This window comes from Schistocerca americana, chromosome 7 (genome assembly GCF_021461395.2).
Source record: "Schistocerca americana isolate TAMUIC-IGC-003095 chromosome 7, iqSchAmer2.1, whole genome shotgun sequence".
Classification (NCBI taxonomy): domain Eukaryota; kingdom Metazoa; phylum Arthropoda; class Insecta; order Orthoptera; family Acrididae; genus Schistocerca; species Schistocerca americana.
Genome location: NC_060125.1, coordinates 55,146,533 through 55,167,416, shown reverse-complemented (window position 1 = coordinate 55,167,416; position 20,884 = coordinate 55,146,533). Strand labels below are relative to the sequence as shown.

General features: G+C 49.2%; 1 protein-coding gene across 1 annotated transcript in view; it reads left to right on the top strand.

Annotated features, from left to right (window-relative positions):
- LOC124622695 overlaps positions 1-20,884 on the top strand; it is a gene marked incomplete at its 5' end in the record, with an annotated part of 712,404 nt that overhangs the window by 193,767 nt on the left and 497,753 nt on the right. Inside the window, one exon of the mRNA XM_047148485.1 lies at positions 5,077-9,250. Within this exon, the coding sequence (XP_047004441.1) occupies positions 5,077-9,250 (4,174 nt within the window). The remainder of the gene's footprint in view (positions 1-5,076; positions 9,251-20,884) is intronic.

The window sequence follows — 20,884 nt, the reverse complement described above, 5'->3', positions numbered from 1 at the left end:
CGCCCCTAAATAAGCATCTAAAGTGTTTGTTGCGAGCCTTCACGTAATTGATTCCTTGTTATCATTCTTTCCTAGATATTAACGCAAATCACTCATTGTGATCAGCCGTAAGACCTCGATTTAATCAGTTTATCATTGCCTCATGTCATGATTCGTGGCTATGGTGACGACTACGAACTGCCTAATAACCTGAGTTATGTTACTGATCCTCTTTTTGTATCGTCTTACTGAGGTTAGGACCTCCTGTTGCCTGTTTCTTCATGTTTGCGAACTAAAATTTCGTTTTAGAAAAACTACACATTCTGCAAAACACCATGATTAAAAAGAAAAACAGTAATTCGCAGAACAATAAGTTATTCTAAAAAGCAAATATTTCATCGTTCAACGCAGTCTTACTCCCTAATCCACAAAATGCGATTAATGACCAACGATTCATTTTCTCGGTACACAGAAGTTTGTCACTTGTTGAGTGTGCAGAGCCTCCAGGTACGTTTTTAGAAAGGGACATTGTCGCTTACAAGAACCTCAGACGTAGGATTATGCGCATAACTGGAGCTAAATTTCTCCGCAAACTTTGTCATCTTTCCTGTGGGAAATTTGTGTGTTCGGTCGTAAGTGCCAGAGAGTGTTGTAAGTCACTGCTTAGACTGTATTTGCATGAAGACAGGTGTTGTGGATTGGCAAGACAGCCAACCCACTATGAGAGGAAGCCGAAAGGCACGCGTTTTAGCTCACGCGGGCTGGCGTGAGGTCTGGAACAGGTCTAGGAAATGAGACTAGCAAAAAAGGACGTAGCTGTGGAATAACTATCGTCTCGGCAAATGAGAGCGTATTTTGTCAGTGAACCATCGCTAGCAAAGTCGGCTGTACAACTGGGGCGAGTGCTAGGAAGTCCCTCTAGACCTGCCGTGTGGCGGCTCTCGGTCTGCAATCACTGATAGTGGCGACACGCGAGTCCGACGTATACTAACGGACCGCGGCCGATTTAAAGGCTACCCCCTAGCAAGTGTGGTGTCTGGCGGTGACACCACAAGAGGAGCGAGAGTGAAGTTAGCTGCTGGTACGTAGACCCATCCATTCCCCGCACAAGCAGCACGGAGACCGCGACAAACTATCCACCATAAACACTGCCGCTTGCCTCCATTTACAGTGAACAGCTGGGAGATCAGAATGTTAGGCTGGGGCATTGCGGCAAGGTTTCAGGAAAAGAAACTCCAGGCTCCTCCCTCCAACTGTGGGTTAAGATTTCTTCCATCATAGGCTGGAACTCAGTACCGTGCACGGACGTTGGCGTTTTAACCCCGCGACGTTGACATTATGAAATTTTATCCCATCGCGTGTGTTCGTATCCGCTGTCTTTCGGTCGAGTCCCTACCCCCATACTTGAGTGCATCGTCGACTTCCCAAACTTTTTATTGTTCTACACATGTCTCAGAAAGAGCATGTTTATTGTTAACCCATGTGCCCGACGAAAATAAAATCCTGCCAGTAAATGTACCTTGTAGAATGTCTTTATCTGATTTTACAGTATAATTATTTTTAATATTTAAGTTTAATCTTACTGCTGTGACTAACTTTTTTGAGTTTATTTATTGTTTTACTTCATTTGAAAGTTAAGACAGTTTATGTTAGTAAATGTTATTTAAACGGTGATGGGACTAATTGAAGGTGTGGTTTTTTTAACAATACTTGTGGCTAACCAGACGCATGCTTTCGGCCTTGTAAATTAGTTTGGCTATAACACTATTATTTTGTTTCAAATTAATACACCTTTTTCACTAACAGAGGGCTTCGATAACTAATCGTTATGGTCGTGGTATGTCATCTCTGAAATGTCGTCGCGGATGACAGAACTGTCTTGTTCTTTCGTTACTAAAGTCAAAGTCTAGCGTTCGTATGTATATTTCATCGAATGGAGAAGTCAGTACAACGAAAACGAGTTGAAAATTTTACTTTTTTTTATTCACTTGATGACTAGTTACGAGCCGAGATCCATTTTCAAATCATCGTAACATAGTCCAGCATGCCGGCAGTTAGTGAATGAAGAAGTCGCTAAGTCAGTGTCCCATTAGCCGGAAAACAACCGAGAAGTCCGTGGCGATTAAACACCAGGTCTGATATTTCCTTAGAAAATAACTCAGGATTCGCTACCCTTTTCACACGAAGTATGCTGCTAGGATTGAGGTGAGTGGCGCATGGATTAAGATGCTGGACTCTTACTCAGGACGGGTAACAGTCAAATCCCCGTGAGACTGCCCGTATTTCGACTCTGTTCGCCTTATTAGACTACTGTTAAGTGTATCCTGGGATGATTCTTCCAATATTGCTCATTCTCACCCAATCAGCTAAGTACCTCGATGTTACATCTAAACTTTCTTTTTACATCAGGATCCTTTTTCCGCTGAATCAGTCTACACAAAAGCCGTGATAATGAGCTCCAATAATCGAACAAGATTTCCTAGATTTTAACCTTCTTTAAGCTCAATATCCACGTAGTCGCAGCTTAAATGCCTGTAGGAGTTTTTGCAATTTGTTCTGAGAACTTTGCGTTCCTGAGAATACCCCTGATCAGTGAAAACCGAGCGAGATGTTGCAGTGGTCAGCACACTGGCCTCGCATTCATGGGGACTACGGATCGTATCCGCGTCCGGCCATCCACATTTAGATTTTCTGTGATTTTCCTAAATCCCTCCAAGCACATGCTGGGATAATTCCTTTGAAAGGGCACGACTGATTTCCTTCCCTATCCTTGACGCAAATCCGACTCTGATGCCATCATTGTCGACGGGACATTAAACCCAATCTTCCTCCTTCCCCTCCTTCTCATGAGTCAAAATTCAGTGACCTACGAGCAAAGACTCTAAAACTTCCTGGTTCATATAAACAATATTTAGTTTCTGATTGTGGAGTTTAATTTTGTCCATAGCTACAAGGAAGAGAGATAATTCAGCAGTTTAGAAAAAAAGTCGGCTGAACCGCACGTAATGTTAATCACCTCGAAATCCTATTACTTTAAAAACATCTGCGTTTCGCATATTTGCTTAATCTGATCGCGGAGCGCTTTAGGTGCTTCGGTCGTGTTACTTACAATCACGGACCAGCCTTCAGAAATCATGTGTAAAAGTTAAAATCTAAGCGCCTGCTTGGGTTTGCGCTTTGTTGAAATTTATGCTAGCAGATTAATGGTTTGCAATGGATCTGTACTCATTGCCGGTCTCTCTTCTTTTTCCGCAAACTGAAGCACAGGATTGTTCATTAGTATCTATACGGTTTCAGGGGAAGAGTGCGCGAAATACACAGACAATAAAACCCACATCATTAAATAGAGTATCTCTGAAAGTTTTTAACTTCAAAAATGGCTCTGAGCACTATTGGACTTAACATCTATGGTCATCAGTCCCCTAGACTTAGAACTAGTTATACCTAACGAACCTAAGGACATCATACAACACCCAGCCATCACGAGGCAGAGAAAATCCCTGACCCCGCCGGGAATCGAACCCGGAAGCAAGAACGCTACCGCACGACCACAAGATGCGGGCAAAAAGTTTTTAACTCACATTAGAGGTGTTCAGTAAGGGTGCCGCTTGTGACGCGGCATATGTCAGTGCCTGAGTATGAGCACGTGTGTGCAATTCATTGGAGTCACTGATGCTGTTATCACAACAGCCTGCGTGGGATGTCGATCCGTTGATGCGCAAATCTGCAGTTGCCTACTAGTGGGTTCGGCAACAACATCATTGCGCTTATTACGAATAGAAACCTGGAGAGACGATCTATCCACCGGTATGTGTCATTTATATGTACGTCTTGCACTTTTCGCGCAGTTGGTTTCGGAAATCCTGAAGGTACTTATCAATAACCCTGTTGAGAAATTTAAAACTTCCCCGGCGTACACATTGTTCCATCAAATTTCGCCACAACTGACGAATGTCTGCAACTTCCCGCCACGATATTTTGGCGCAGAGTTTTCTGTGAGCTCTGAGCTCAGAACGTTTCCGACAGTATTCCCTTGAAGATGGCCAGAAGACTCTGCGCCGAAATATCGTGGCCGGAAATTCTAGACATCCGGCAGTTCTGGCGAAATTTTCTAGAACTATAAATTACCATGTTGAAGAAATTTATATGGTTTATTTTTCTGTCTTAGTTGCACTCGATCATCTCCAGATATACGTTGTTGTGTAGGAATCTGTTCGTCGATGTACAGGAACTATGTATCAAAGGGCAGTATTCTGATGTGTAGTTCCCGTATAGATATGACGCGTTGATTACGTAATTACATAGATATGAAGATGCTCGAGTGCGATCTTAACTACGTAAAAATGTGCAACTGAGACGGAAAAATAAAAGAGACAACTTAAACAAAAATAAATCCGGTTGCTGATATCTCTCGCGAGGAACATGTCGTATGTAGTGACTAACTCCGTATTGGTGCGGGCCTTTAGGAATGCCCAATAGTGTAGTCGGTAAGAACACTGCATACAAATGGGCCAGATCAGAGTCAAAGTGCGTCACACAGTTATCGTTTGAAAAGGTGTTCTTCCTTCTGCGTACTGCAGAAGAAGGTACATACTAGAACGTCAGTGATGGAGATCTTCTGCAGTGAAGGTAAGTGCGCTTTTTTTTTCTTGCATGCCTGTAGTGGTGCTCTGGTCCTGTTGGTACCTTCCTGCCTGCCTGACAGAACTAATCACTAATAACGTCTGAGCGGGAGCTCGTGGCCGACTGCTGTGCATGTGGCGGGGCGTGGGCCGCGCCGTACCGTACTAACCCCGGTCGCTCCTAACACCGGCGCCAGGCCGGATGCGGTGGTCGGCGGGTTAGCTGGGTCGGGTCGCGTCGGGTCCGAACGCTGGCCGCGACGGGTGGAGGGCCTGTTTTGGAACCGCGGGTGCCAAGTTGTCCTCTGCCCACGCAGAGCCGGGGGACGTCCGCAGGGCGAGAAAGCGCGTGCGCCGCCCCTCGCAGGCAGGAAGGTCCCGCTCGGCCAGGGCGCGCCACGGCACAGCCGCCGCCGCCCCCGCGCCCGCCCCCGCCTCCGCCCCCGCCTGCGCCTCCGGCTCGGGGCCCTACGAGGACGCGAGCGGCGCCGCGAGTAGGAGCGGAGACCGGCGCGGCATCCCGCCGGACGCGTCCTACGACGACGAAGAGTACCGCGATCGCGGTCGCGGGCACCGGTACTGCGGCGACGCGGCGGCCGAGCGCGCCCGCTCCCCGGACAGCTACCACAGCCACCAGCACCGGCACTACCAGAGCAGCAGCAGCGGCGAGGCGCGCGCCAGGAACAGCGAGACAGTCGCCGTCGAGGTCCACGCCACTCCCGGTGCACGCGGCCGGCAGAACTCTGCCGCTGCTCCGGAAGCGAAGCCGTCTCGCGACGAGCGGTATTCGTGCGAGAAACACTCGGACAGTGGTTACGACACGATGCACCGAGCCGGCAAAGTGGCGGAGCTGGAGGCGACGGAGTCCCTGCAAGGCGGCGCCGCCGGGCCGAGCGAGTACGGGCGACACCGCCTGGCCTACACCGTGCGCACCTCTCGCAGCCAGCTGTCAGAGGCCGAGGAGTCGGCAGAGGTGCCGGACAAGCTCTGGGACGACGGCAACGGCGGCCGGCGGCCGTCCGCCAGCGTGGGAATCCCTAGGAGAAAGAACTCGTTGCAGAACCGACTCCACGCGTCGGAGTGGATGCCGGGGAAGGAGGAGGACGCGGTGCAGATGCGAGAACCTCTCGAGCCGTCGCCGCCAGTGTACCAGCCGACGGAAGCACACGTGTCCAGTCTGAGGAACGAAGAGAGCGGCAACAGCAGCGCCGATAACGCCGTCGGATTCGCTTCCTCGTCCGTTTCGTCCAGCCTGAGACGTCGCATCGAAGATCTGCGGGCGTTCGCACTGGGCGACACTGACGGTAGACGCGGGGCGAATACCGATTCCGAGAACGTGAGAGAGCTGCTAGACGGTTACGAGAAGAATAAGGGCAAGAAAACGGAGACGGGGCGCCAGCGGCACGCGGAGGACGGCGGCGAACGACTGCGCGGCAACCGGCGACGCGTCTTCAGCGATACGGAGACTCTGCTCTACGACACGGGCAGTGACCTAGACGTGGAGGTTCGCGCCACACTGAAGCCGTCGGCGCCGTCAGTCGAGCCGAAGCAGTGCGCGTCCTCCGATCCGCCGCAGCCTGTCGCTACGGTGAGTGGCAGTGACGAGTCCGCGCCGGTACCGCCCGCTACTCCGGCCAGCGAGGACGAGGAGGTGGCGGCGGCGCTGGGGAAGCGCGACAAGTTCGTGAGCTCGTGTCGCGACCTGGGCAGTCGCAGGCCGGGCGCGGGCCGCACGCGGGGGCGCAAGTCGCTCTCCGTGTCGACGGCCGCGACCGACAGTGGCACGTCGGCTGCGGAGGCGGGCAGTGGCACCGAGGACCTCGAGGTCATCGTCACCCCCGGCTACCTCAGGCTCAGCATGGCCGAGTCGATGGTGACGCACGAAGACTCCGACTCGCCCACCTGCACGCCAGTCGCGACGCCCGCCCTCGGCGGCAGTTCCACCGGCACCGTCGCCAATGCCGACGGCGATTCCAATGCCAGCTTTCTGGCGCACATCGAGGAGCACTACATGCCGATGACACCGTCGAGAAAGGCCGTGTTGGCACCACCGTCCATTGCCGACTCCTTCTGCATCGGCGGGTCTGCGGCACACAGTGCACTCGTGGAGAACATACTGGCCGGTGACCTGGAAGAGAGCTCGTACGTCGAGATGACGGAGAACGGTTTCGTGCGCTCCTTGCTCGCACCGACTACGGACAATGTCTCTGCTGCTGCGTCTAAGCTGGAACTGAAGAGGCTCAACTCTGGCGACTCCACTGCTACTTATGCCATTCCTGACAGTCCACGCTACTGCGAAGTCGGTTCCGTTTTCAAGAAGGCGGCAGACGGCATCGGTAGTGGTGTCGGTGTGACAACTTCTCATTATGAACTACTGTACAATCCTTCTTCCCATTACGAGCCAGTATACATGGAAGTCAGCCCATTGACGCTGAAATCTCGCGAAAAGGTCGTCAGCAAAGACGATACCACCAAGACGAACCCGGACAAGCGCAGTGTGATGTCACTGCCGGAGAAAAACCACCCTACTTTGCACAGAACTACACGCACCAGTCTCCCGGACATACTGAGCTCTTCAACAGGGCCGCAGCCGGCTCGAGAGCAGGGCAAGGCCGACCGTGACAGTTCCGACGCCGACGACGAAGCGTCCAAGGATCTGGAGTCGGTGGACACACCACGGCACCCGCGCTTCAGTCTGTCCGATACGTTCCGGCCGGCCTCCTACTACCTGGGTGCCACGAGCAGTGGGCTCACCGTCGCCACCGCTGACAATCACGACTCCTCTGACAGTGACCTAGTACCACCGCCACCTATTCCGACCAGTCCACCACCACTCGACGACTTCGACAATTCTCTGGAGACGCAGGACTCGTCGTCACTAGAAGCCAGGCTGCGAAATGATGCCATTACTAATGCCGAAGTGGATTCCGATGCTTCTAGGCTGTGGGAATCGGCAGGTAGTGAACGCTCCAAGAGGCGACCTCTGTCAGGAGCACGGCTCATCCCTGGGCTGGATGTGGGGAGTGACCTGGACTCTATAGGTAGCAGGAGTGGCCTGGCGCTCCACCTCGATGACGGCGGTACCGTCGACTTCGATCGCTACTTGGAGGACTTCCACAGTAGTGAACCATTCCACTTGTCTGCCTACGCCAAAGACACGTACTACTCGCCTTTCTCGAAAGATACCGGCTACAGCTACAACGAAAACTGCCAGTCACCACCCGATAAGCTATCTGAGAAGGCAGACCCCTCTACAAAACGGGTTAAGAAGAATTTGTCGACTACTCTGGAGGCTTTGGCGAAACGAGAAACGACAGGTGGTAGCCACGACGACGTCCATTACGAGAATGTGCAGCCACTGAAGGGAGATGAATGTCCCATAGGCACAGACGCGACAGGTGCGCCATATTATTACTCCGACCTGCTGAGGACGGACGACGACGGGAGCTTCGCCAGTTCGGCGTCCGAGAAGAGCCTGTCCAGTCTACGCGGCCGGGTGCCGCCACTCAACAACCAGCGGGCGGACGCGTCCGACTCGGCGGCGGCGTTGCTCAAGAGGAACGACATCGGCCGCAAAGTGAACCCGATACACCAGCACCGGACGTTCCACTCGCCCCACCACGCCGTGCAGTGCCCGCCTCCACTGCCCTCGACTCTTCCACCCGCGATGCCCACTAGCGAGGAACAGAAGCGCCGGCTGGCGGCCGAACTCGCGAAGGGTGCGAACGTGGACGCCAGAAATCTGTTCGAAGCGGACACCTTGAGGCGGAGGCCTCCCAAACAGTCTCCGGTGCCAGCGGCGGGGAGCGTCGTCAACCTGTACCCGCACGGCCTGCGCGACAAGTCGCGCTCTCTGGAAGGACTGGTAGACGACGCCGGCAGCAGATCGCCGACGGAGAGGCAGCCGGAACCGCACCGGCAGCAGGAGCAGCACCGCCGAGAGCAGCAGCCGGTCGACCACTGGGAGGAAGACGCCCTGTGGCGAGAGAGCTTGCGCCGCGTCAGCCTGAGGCACACCCGGTCCCTGGAGAACCTCGACGGCGGAGGTGCGCGCAGGCGGGCCCAGCTCTCTCGCGGAGCCACGTACGTGAACGACAGCGTGGCCGCGCGCCTCGAACCGCGCCGCCGCAGCCAGCACCAGCTGCGCTACGGCGACGTCGCCGCCGAGAACGGCGCGGAGAGCGCGGCCCCTCGCCTCCGCGGAGGGCCGGACGGCTACCTGTGGGAGGCGGAGGGCGCCGCGCGGCGCCTCCCACCCGGCTCGCCGGCGCCGGCCCCGTCTCCGCTGCCCGGCGCCCCCGCTGTCGCGGCCGTCGGCGCCGGAAACTCCCTCCAGAGCACGGCGTCGACTTTTTTAGACGACGCCCGCCTCCTGTCGCCTCCCCCGCCGCCTCCGCCCCCGCCAGCCACGACGCAGTCTTCCGCCTCCAGCACGCCGTTCGAGCTGGACCGCGAGAAGCTGCGCCAGTGGGACCTCATGTCGAGCGCGCCGCTGCCGCCCGCGTCCGACGACCAGCAGCAAGCGGGGGCGGCGGCGGCGGCCCAGGGGCGACCGGAGGCGGCATCTGGCGCTGCACCCCCGCCCCCGCCTCCACCCCCGACTACCGATTCGCCGGCCCCGGACAGAGTCGGGTCTCCTTGCTCCCCAGGTGAGTAACGTCCGTGCGAGCTCGTCTTTTATAGCAGTCCTGTGCGCGGAACGCTACTTCACCAGGTAAGAATTGCCATATTCGGACGCCACTTCCTCAACATTCGTTGTAACCTTTGAACTCTAAAGCTTGCGAAAGGCATTTGTCACTGTACCACTCTGACAGCTGATAGCAAAAGTGCGAGTAAGCACACTTCAGCAAGTACGTAAACGTTCACAAAATTTGTTACTTATAATATCCTTTACGACATCGTAGACGGCGAATGCTCGTCAGCCAGGAAAGTAACATCGAGTAGCCTACGCAAATGTGATAAAACCGTTATAGATTCTCATTCCACAGGGTTATTCATAAGTACCTTCAGGGTTCAGAAGACGTGCTAATATTTTATGAGCATGAGTTGTTAAAGTGATCGATTGGGAATTGTCTAACCTGTTGAATCCTGCCAAGCTGGCAAAGGGAGTGTCTAGGAAACCTGCTCCTCGGATCGCTGGACAACAATTCAGGCAAATCTTATTTATCTAGTATTTGCACTACGTGCTGAAATGATGGATCAGTGTGTTTCGAAATCTGTTCTCTAAAAATGGTTCAAATGGCTCTGAGCACTATGGGACTTAACTTCTGAGGTCATCAGTCCCCTAGAACTTAGAACTACTTAAACCTACCTAACCTAAGGACATCACACACATCCATGCCCGAGGCAGGATTCGAACCTGCGACCGTAGCGGTCGCGCGGTTCCAGGCTGTAGCGCCTAGAACCGCTCGGCCACTTCGGCCGGCCTGTTGTCTGACATCAGTTGCATTGTACACGATCGCATCAGGCAACATAACATCTGAGTATAAAGCACCACAAGCACATTTGAATTTGCATTTCCTCGTCATACACTGCAAATCTGTTATCCCATCCTCGTCGCCAGTGTTGAATCCTGCCTAGTACATGACAATACTTTGTTTTAAACAGATGTGTCGCAAGCAAAGGCCGACAGACAAAACAAACAAAGTTCTTCAGTATATACAATTCCTAAGTCGCTGGTCCTGAAGTGCCAAATCTTGTCGCTGCTGTAGAACTGGACCGTGACCAGTCGGCACGGCGCTTGTGCCCTCTTCACATAGAAGCTGCTGCCGTCGCGTTGTCGTCCTGGAGAGAGGTCGATCAGCGTGCCATTTCCTGACGTCTTCTTCGCAGCCCTCTCTGCTCTCTCGTTTCCGGCTCTTGACTTTACGCCGTAACATAACCCATCAGCGCCTGCCATTGTGGCTGTTACTGATATAAGTATATTCTTTTTAATTTCTGAGGGTACTTCGCCTGTATTATATTAGGGTATGCAGATGATCTAAACATCATTAGCGATAGGAAAGAATCTGTAACAGCAAATGCGAATGCGTTAATCAAGGCTAGTGAAGATGTAGGTCTAAGGATAAGTGAAGACAAAACTAAATACCTGGTTACTACTAGAATGCCAACAGCAGTAGAACAGGAAATGTTAAGAGTTGGAGACTTGCAGTTTGAAAAAGTGAACACATTTAAGTATCTAGGTGTGGACATCACTTCGAGAAATGAGATTGAATCCGAACTGAAGAAGAGATTACGGGCAGGAAATGCATGCTACTTCTCACTGAATAGATTACTTTCATCACGGATATTGTCTAGGAATTTAAAGATTAGAATATACAAAACTATTATTCTACCAGTTATGCTGTATGGGTGTGAGACTTGGTCTCTCACTGTGCAAAATGTAAAGCCGTTTCGACTGCTTAAAAAAAAATTTTTGAGGAAAATTTTCGGAGCAAAAAGGGATGACATGAGCGGAGAGTGGCGAAAACTGCGTAACGAAGAGGTTCACGAACTCTGTTCAAGCCCTGACATAATCAGTATTATTAAATCACGTAGCCTGCGATGGACGGGTCACGTAGCTCGAATGGATGAGGGCAGGGCAGCGCGCAGAGTACTGGTAGGGCACCTAGAACGAAAACGTCCTGTGGGGAGACCGAGGCGTAGATGGAAGGACAATGCGAAGGCTGATTTGAGGAGCCTAGGTATTGAAGGTGAATGGAAGGAAATAGCCCAAGACAGGGACAGATGGCGAAAACACGTTTCTGCGGTAATGGACTCTCGAGTCTGGTATGACCAGTGAGTAAGTACTTCGCCTGTCGCACGTACTACGTGGAATACTCTTGTCTTGGTTGGCTCTACCAAGGATCGTAATAGTTCTGACAGACTGTCGCCCACTCCAGGTACCTTACTTCGACATACGGCTTTCAGTGATCTATCACCTCCTTCTCGCACGATCGTATCTCCCCAACTCATCTTCATCTACTCATCTTCATCTACTCTCTCTTCAATTCATAAGAATCTTGTAACCTCCCCCCTCACTTCAACATCTTAAAGACAGTGAAAAATTAAACCGCGTGTACCTAATGGAAATTTGGGAAAAGCAATCGTCACCGAAGTTAATCTATCGGTAAAGAGGGAGGAAAGGGTTACATCTAAATGAAAGGAAAAATGCAAATGAAACTGGTGGAAATTAATTTTGAAAAGGGATAAAGTTAATAAAGAAAGTAAATGTGCGGCCGTTACGTTAACAATTAACTAGCGATAATTAGATATTTGAGATTTGGGGGAAATCACGGTCGCCAGTCCTAAGGACAATTACTATAGTAACTGAAAAAGAAAGGTTATTACACATATAATTAACACTAGAAGCGTGGCAACTGAAGGTTGACACGTGTAGTGTGAAAACTGAAAGTTTGTCAGAAGTAATAAATTTCGCTACACTCTGACTTAATTTAGCAAAATAATTAATAAAACCGGAAAATCGAAAGTTAATTTAGTGACTGAAGTTAATAGTGAGCTTTCTTTCTGAAGCACATCGAAATCCAGTAAAATACGGTTAGTCTTGGACTACCTCAACAATCATTTCAAAAGCAACTTGACTCTACGCAATTTAGAAACAAGAGATTTTACTTTGAACTTGAATTAAATGATTCTGAACTATTAACAATAGTAAAATTTAGTACGTACCAAGCTGAGCTGCAGTCACAGGTAACTAAAATTCGGTAACAAAACTCGCACTCTTAATTTGTGCTTGTGCAATCTAAATATTGTAGCCAGCTGAACTTTGAAATTAAAGCAGTGAAATGGAATTATGCTGGCGTTTGAATTTCAACGACACTCGGGTTCATTTCGGAAAAGGAAGGGACCCTGCTTGGCAATGCAATTGGGACAATGAGCAACAAAGGTTCATGCTAAGTTGCTGTAATTTTGCGAGGCAAATGGAACAATTTGAAAAGCTGAGGTCTGCCATACAGTTCTGAAACTTTACGTGCTTTTAGTCTTCCTTGTTGGTTGATTGAAGGTTTGAAGCCGTCGATCGAGGATGTGGCGACAGTCACTCATTGTCGGCCGTCGCTGTTGCAGAAGCTGGATGTTGGCGCGCCTTCTTCTCGACACGGTCACCAGGCGAAACGGGCTCTTGATGTGCGCCAGCTAATGCTTCCCGTCCGCGACACCATGTCAGAAACTATCATCGCGAGTCGAGCGCAATTACATGCTGCCAAACCCCGAAAGCGCGGCAACTCGCGGGAGCGTCACACAACACACCTGCTCCACTCGCTACTCCAGCCAGACTCTCTCTGTTCTGCCCGCGCTCCACGCGGCAGAGTTAACACTACCAAAGATCCTACACACTTTGATTCGTCACACGACCTATCGACGTAATCGTTCGATAGCAGTTTTCCCTAGGCAAGACCCAGCGTAAAAATACAAATAATATTTACGAAACAAACCAATTATACATCGACATGAGTGCATAAATATATATATACAAACAGTAAAACAATTACAATATATAAAGAGACAGAAATGTCATATCTTGAGGTAACAAAACAAGGAAAAAAAATAATAGTACAATAGATGGAAATAGGAGTATATGCATTTCCGGCGTTACAATCTCTTCAAGTAACTTTCCTTTATATACCATTAATAAGTTCACTGGATGAAATATTTATCACGACACTGAACAGTTGTGGTCTCTTTGGAGATGGACTCGTATCACCTCCTCATACCTTCCTTCAGTGCTGATGTGTGCGAATATAGTCAAGTGATGTTGGCTGTACGTAATCAGCGCAGTAAGATGGGTCGCTGTGGAGACGTAAGAGAATGGACGAAATGAGCTCTCGTGTTTAGACGCACCCGCGACCACATCGTAAATGAAGTTACCCACCTTCTTGGTTTATCATTGATGACTCTCCAACGTGTTCACAACAATAGTGTACCACTGAAGGCCTGAAAGGCGTCATAATAAGACTGGTGGTAAAAGATTCTAACTGGCAGGCACCGGATACGAGTGTCACGCCTGGTCGGTGCCAGCCGGTTTTAAACCAGACAGGTATCGCTCCTGTCACTAAACGCTGGCTGATCTCAAGCAGTTTCCTAGCGAAAATTGCGATGGGTATTTAGCAAAAGTGCGTAGCTCTCAGGGACATTTAAAGCTGCACGTCTTCAACGGGCCAAACAATGCTGAAACAAGACAGTAGCCGACTGGAGGAGAATAGTATGATCTGACGAAATTTTTCCTCTTCCCAAGACGTCGAGTATACCGACGGTCCAATGAGCCGCTTACTGCGCAGTGTGTGTGCGTGTGTATGTGGGAGAGAGACGTTGGCGTGGGTGACGGGTTATGGATAGGGGGCAAGAAGGTTGGTAAGGTTTGTGTTTAACGTCCCGTCGATTACTAGGTCATTAGAGACGTTGTGCATGTGACGTCTTGGGTGCGTCTTTCGGCCATGACTTGCACCCATACACTCAAGTTACCGTAAGCATGAACCAGTGTGTTTATTTCAACATTCTCGGGGGCCACGCGTGTCCTTTTTTTTACATCTTCATGAGGAGCATGCTGTGGGTGCTTTCATCTTCCTCCAAGATGACAACAGCCATCTTCACACAACTGCACGCATACCTTACTAACTTGAGGAATTCTTACCGCACCTCGAGTGGGTCACTGAGTTAGCCGATCCCGTAGAAAACGTCTAGGCTCTTTAGATCAGTTTGTTAATCGTAGCAATCAATATCTCCGCAGTTTGGTGCCTTTACGTGATCCAATCATGAGCTGCACTTGGCATACCTGAAGAAACCAGTGGACGTCGTTCTTCGTCGAATTGACGCCATAATCAGGACTACAGGCGATGTTGCACCATATGAGGGTAGTATCCCCTGCGGATAAATAATTTTGTGTCCAGTGTGCTCATGTATTCGTTCCACCTTTAAGCCATCAACTGTCTGCCCAGCTCTGGCTTGTCATCTGAGCTTCTGATATTCACAGAGTTGCTCCTCTCTTCTCCCAAAAGTTCTTTAATTTTCCTAAATGGACCTTTCTTGTCTTCATATGTGTTTCCACAACTTTCCTCTCCTAGTATTTGCTGTTATGCCATTTCATACTTTCTTTCAGTCTCATTTCTTAGACATCCGTGTTCTCCTTTGCCGCCTTCATTTTGTGTTTTTTTTCTTTCATAAATCAAATTTAATATTTCGTGTGTTATTCGAGGTTTCCCAGTGAGTCTTATCTTTCTGCATAGCTGTTCGTCTGGTACCTTCGTTTGCTTACATTCCGAAACTCCCCAGTCCTCTAATGCTCTCCTTCAAGCTCTCAACACTCTCTAATTGTTTCATCTTATCCAGATCCTATCTCCTTAGTTTTCAAACTTTTTGCTAATTCATCACTTCATAACCAATAAAATATGGTCAGAGTACATATCTGCTCCTGAAATTATTTCAAATTTAAATTCCGGTTTCGTAAACCGCTGTCTTATAATTATACAGCCTAAGTTCCGATACCTCTAGGTCTTTTTCGTGTATTCAGTCTTATGATCGAAAAACAAAGTATTGGCAAATATTAAATTTGAATCTGCGCAGGTTTCTACCAGGCGGCTTCCTGTTTCAATTCTCTTCCTCCAGGCAGTCTACCCCAAGTATTTGTCGTTCTATCAGCTTTTGTTTCCCCCTCTCTGATTCGAGACCTACATCAAAATTAAAACTTTGTCTTGTTTAATGCATTGATCAATTTCTTATATTTAATTACACTTTTTTCAAGTCGTTACATCATCTACGGAGGAAGTAGAGGTGGATGTTTGTATTATTCCAGTGGGTTTTGGATTTTTATTTGTCTTAGGTATCATAATCGGTCACTATCATATTCCTTGGATGACGGTACTGTTCCCTTGCTTTCAGCCGACCCACAGGATCAACACAGCATGGCATGTTTGCTAACGTTACAAGGTCTGAGCAGTCAGCCATCCAGAGAGTTCACCTTGCAGCCAGCAAAGATGCTGCTGCCGCTCTTTAGGAACCATACACAACATTGTCTGATACTCGGGAAATCGGCACAGGAAAGCAGGTGCAAGACTCCCGTATCGCCATTCTGGGCAAGGACCTACTGAAGGTGGTTTGCCTTTGTCTTCCTCCGAACGGTTATGAAGCTTGAGGTGTGCGTCTGTGTAGTGCGGATTACTGTGACAAGCGCGAGCTGGGTTTGTGTGGATATGGGTGAAGGTAAGGGAGGGGGTGAAACACGGTAACGGCACATTGCCTGCTCCGCCCAAATAGCACCAAAGCGGCCGCCGAGCTTAACTTCCCCTTCCGATGGAAGGATCGCCATGAACAGTGTCACACACCCTTACTTCATGAGACACTCCGGAGCGATTTCAAATTTAATGCACGACATTGGCGCAAAGACTGGTTAACTGGAACCGTACGCCATCAGCTGTCCTGCACTCCTTGCTGGGCAGATACTGGCCGTGAAAATTCCATCCACCACCAGGATTCGAAGCAGCTTATCTCCGAGTCGAGAGCACCACAGAGGTATGTGTTTAGCAACCTCGGCCACAGAAGCAGTTCCAGAAGCTGTACCTCAGTCTGAAATCTCCATAGATACCGCTTCGTTGCGGTTGCAGTTACAGTATGGCTATCTGTATCGTCGACACTCGTAGAACATCATATTGCTGTCCGGTTCAAGTTTCTTGGGAAGGTAGTAGCAGTAATTTCAAAGAATTTACAAACAGGAAATGAACCAAACATAGTCGTGCTCTAGCGAGTCCATGTGTTGCCCGTTTACGAATATCCACTTATCGTCAGCTTCTGCAGTTTGCTCTCTGACACTTCTCAGACTGAAATACGGAGCAGTATACGAACTACTTAATGTGCGCTGTAAACCGACCAAGAGGCAGACGGACTTTCCTGGCCACTAGTGCACTGCGTCCTTTGCTGACACTCGGCCCACTTGCTGCTTCCGGTGTCCTCCCGCACCGCGCCGGAGTACGGTTTCAGATCCTGTTTTGGCCCGGCACGTGCGTGGGAGAGCGCTGCAGCCGCTGCTTAATGCGTGCTCTGGCCCCGCCATGTATCCTTGCAGAGTGGCCGCTGCGCCTGCTCACCACAGTTAATATTCGCAATAAACGCTGAAAGGAGCGACTGCTGCGAATTAGGCGCCAGTAATAATTTGTTATAGCAGAGAGCTGCCACGGAGAGTTCGTACCATTCCACATCTGCCGCCTGTTCCGGGAGTGTCATATACATTACTGTATCCAGATCAGGGGCGGTTCGAGAAAATTTCTTCACACAAACAAATTAGCATTTGCCCAATCTCTTCTCTCCCACCCTCCTATCCTCATCGTCTGCCTCAGACATTAGGTAACTTTCCTTGGGTTCTCGGTAAGAACTTCAATACGAGGGTCCTTCAGCAAGTAATGCCCCACATTTTTTTAAGAAAGCCATTAATACACATAGACGAACGTCGTTGCTGGTGCTTCACATTTGATGTTTGTTCTGTGCGCCGGTGAAGTTTCGAACCGCTCTGGCAGATCGCAGAGCCGTAGTACAGAGTCAAAATGGCGTCTACATATGACTCACATTACAAGCAGCGTGCTGTTACTGAATTCTTGTGTGCAGAAAAAGAAACCGTGGTGAACATCGATACACGTTTGTGTCCAGTGCATGGCGATGCTGCAGTTCATAGTACAGTTGGGCGATGGGTAAAGAGAGTTACAGCCTCAGGAAATGCAGAAACGGAGCTCCATGATCAGCCACGCTCGGGACGTCCTGTCACAGCCACTGCTCCAGACATGCTAAATCGTGCGGATGCCATTATTCGTACCGACCGGCGCATCACAACTCGACAATTGGCTATACAGTTATCGGTCAGCATTGGAAGTGCGTCTGCAATGATCGAGATTCTCGGATATTCAAAGAAGTGCCCACGATGGGTTCCACGAATGCTCACAGCGGACCACAAGATTCAAAGAAAGGCCATTTCATTTGAATTGCTGCAGCGTTTTGAGACCGACGGAGAGGCCTTTCTGTCACGGACCGTTACGGGGGACGAAAGCTGGGTGCACCAGTTTGCGCCGGAAACAAAAAGGCAGTCCATGGAGTGGCATTATCCTCATTCACCACCAAAGAAGAAATTCAAGACAACCCACTCTGCCGGCAAAGTCATGGCAACAGTCTTCTGGGATTGTGATGGCGCCACTCTCGTGGATGTGATGCCAAGACGGTCAACTATCAATTCAGAGGCATACGTGAAGACTCTGAATAAACTCAAGAACCGTTTCCGACTTGTTCGATCGGACAAGAATCCAGCAGAAATCTTGCTCCAACACGAAGATGCAAGCCCACACATAAGTCTCAGAACCCGCGAACATATGACCAAATTGAGTTGGACAACATTGCTTCATCCACCCTACAGTCCAGACCTGGCACCCTCAGACTTCCATCTCTTTGGGCCGCTTCAAGATTCTCTACGGGGAACACACTTTGAAGATGACGAAGGTGTCAGTCATGCAGTCAAAACATGGCTACGCCTACAGGACAAGAGCTTTTACCAGCAGGGAATAGATGCTCTTCCATAACATTGGCGTACGGTAATAGTACGTGATGGAGACTACGTCGAAAAATAGGACATGGACAAGACATGTTGATGTATATTGTCACCAAATTATGGCCCTTAACAATAAATATGTTCTGAGAGAAAAATGTGGGGCATTACTTATTGAACGATCCTCCTAAATCCATATCTAATGATCATGGAAATGGATCGCTGTATCTATAAAGGTACTGAGGTTGGACAAAAATACGGAAATATCGCGGGAATTGCATGCTGGAACGCAAATGCAGATGCCAGCCAATCCCGCAAGTTGCGCTGTTGTATTTGACAACGATCACCGCCTGTGCAATGTCGTGGCCAGCCCAGTGTTGCGAGAGCATTATGTCGGAGCCAGTTGTTGTTGCTTGTATGTCAGGTTCTTCCGTGAGCGAGACAGCCCAAGTGTTTGGTATTTTAACAGGCACCGTATTTAAAATTTATACGGTACACAGGGAAAGCGGAAAAACATGATGTGCTAAGTCACAACACAGAGGAAGGTGTGTCTTGAGTGATCGTGATGGACGGTCATGGAAGAGATTTGTGTCGAAAAATAGGATGACAACAAGTAGAGTCCGCAGCTCGTGGTCTCGCGGTCGCGTTCTCGCTTCCCGAGCACGTGGTCCCGAGTTCGATTCCCGGCGGGATCAGGGATTTTCACCTGCCTCGAGATGACTGGGTGTTTGTGTTGTCCTCATCATTTCATCATCATTCATGAAAGTGGCGACGTTGGACTGAGCAAAGGTTGGGAATTTGTACGGGCGCTGATACCCGCACAGTTGAGCGCCCCACAAACCAAACATCATCCTCATCACGACAAGTAAAAAAAGTCACTGCAGAACTGAACGTCGCTTCGAGAATCCCGTCAGCACCAAAAACAACACGAAGCGAGCTGCAGAGGGAAGGAGTTATGAAAGAGCGAACTGGAATTCCAAGACCACTCATTAGTAATGCAAGTACCTGTAACGAGAAAATGTTGTGCCGATGCCGTCCAATCTAGACTATGGAGCAATGGTACAACGGAATTTGGTCAGTTGAGTCTTGTTGCACACTGTTTACAGCTTATAGCCGAGTTTACGTCACCGAGTTTACACGGCGGTGATGGTTTGGGCAGCAGAGTAACCATGGGTACCATTCCATGGTACAATGTTTGCTCCCCAGCGATGATACTTGTTCCGTGATGACAGTGCCCCTGTTCACACATCTCTCATCGTCCAGGACTGCTTTTGTGAATTCAAGGATGAATTTTCAAATCTCTCTTGATCACCGCAGTCTCCAGATCTCAATATTATTGGGTTTTTGTGGAATACTGTGGAGAGATAGGTGCGTGATTGCTATCCACCTCCAGCATAGTTAGGTAACTTGGTATAAGATTCCCTCGAAAACCTTACAGGACCTGTATTTGACCATTCCTAGCTGACAGGAACTATTTTGAACGCCAAAAGGTTTCTTACACCGTACTAGGCATTGTAATGTGTTACGTTTTTGGTGTTTCCATGGTATTGTCCAAGCCTTGTGTATACTATACAAGCATTCCTCAATTTCCAATGTAAAGGTCTGAAATGTACACTTAATGCCTATTTGAATTGGGCTCAAATTTCGCCATGACCTCTCGTGCTTGTCGCAACGTTGGTACATGCACAGTGGAGCGCCAGCATATTTTTTGCTGCTAATATGATACGTCTAATGCGCCAACCATCATCATCAGGATTTCCTTCCAGCGAGCCGGGTAGGAACTTTGTGAACGATAAGCCTCCATTGGTTCCTGTCCTGGTATAGCTTTTCGCTCTCCACTACATCCCATGTTACTCCTCTCCTCTTGAGACCTTCCTTAACCTGATCTGTCCATCTCTTTCTAGGCCGCCCAATTGGTCTTCTTCCTGGTACCTCCATCTCCAAATACTGGCGTGGAGTTTGAGTCCGGAGCATTCGCTTCACATGACCGAACCACTTCAGTCTCCAAGCACTCATTCTCTCCTCATCTGCAGGTCTCTCATTACATAATCATTCCTGACTCTGTATCTCCTAGTTTTTTGTAGGGCTGGCCTAAGAAACTTCATTTCACTTGCTTGTATTTGACCTCTACTCTCTTATTTATGACACAGGCCTCTAGACTATACATCATGATTGGCAGGAGATAAGTTTTATACACGGTCTGTTTATCTCTTTGAGGGACTTCCTTGTCCCAGATTAAAAATTTCGTACTTGGTGGAAGAAGCTAGATCCTTTTGTCATTCTGTTTAAGACTTCTAGTTTGGAACTTATCGCGTGATATGATGCTACCCGGATAATTGAAGCTTTTCACACATTCTACCTTCTCCCCCGCCAGTATGATGTGACAAGGTGTGGCTGTCCTGCTCATCTTCATTGCCACTGTCTTGTTCCTACTCACAGTTAACGCGAATTTTTTAAATTTTGTGTTCCAATAATCTAGTCTCCTCTGAACCTCCATTTCCGTCTCTCCCCAAATGGCGATGTCATCAGCAAAAACAAAAACGTTGAGGTCTTCATTTTCTTCTTCCTTGATTTCTTTCGTGACTCTGTCCATAAGGGTAATGAAGAGTAGAGGGAAGAGAGAACTGCTTTGCTGAACACCTCTCTTTGTCTTAAACCATTTTGATCTTCCACCGCCTACTTGTACACTGCTCTCACAACCATCGTACAGCATCTGGACTTTTTTAATTAATGAATCAGGAACATTATGTTTTTCTCAAGCATTCCCATA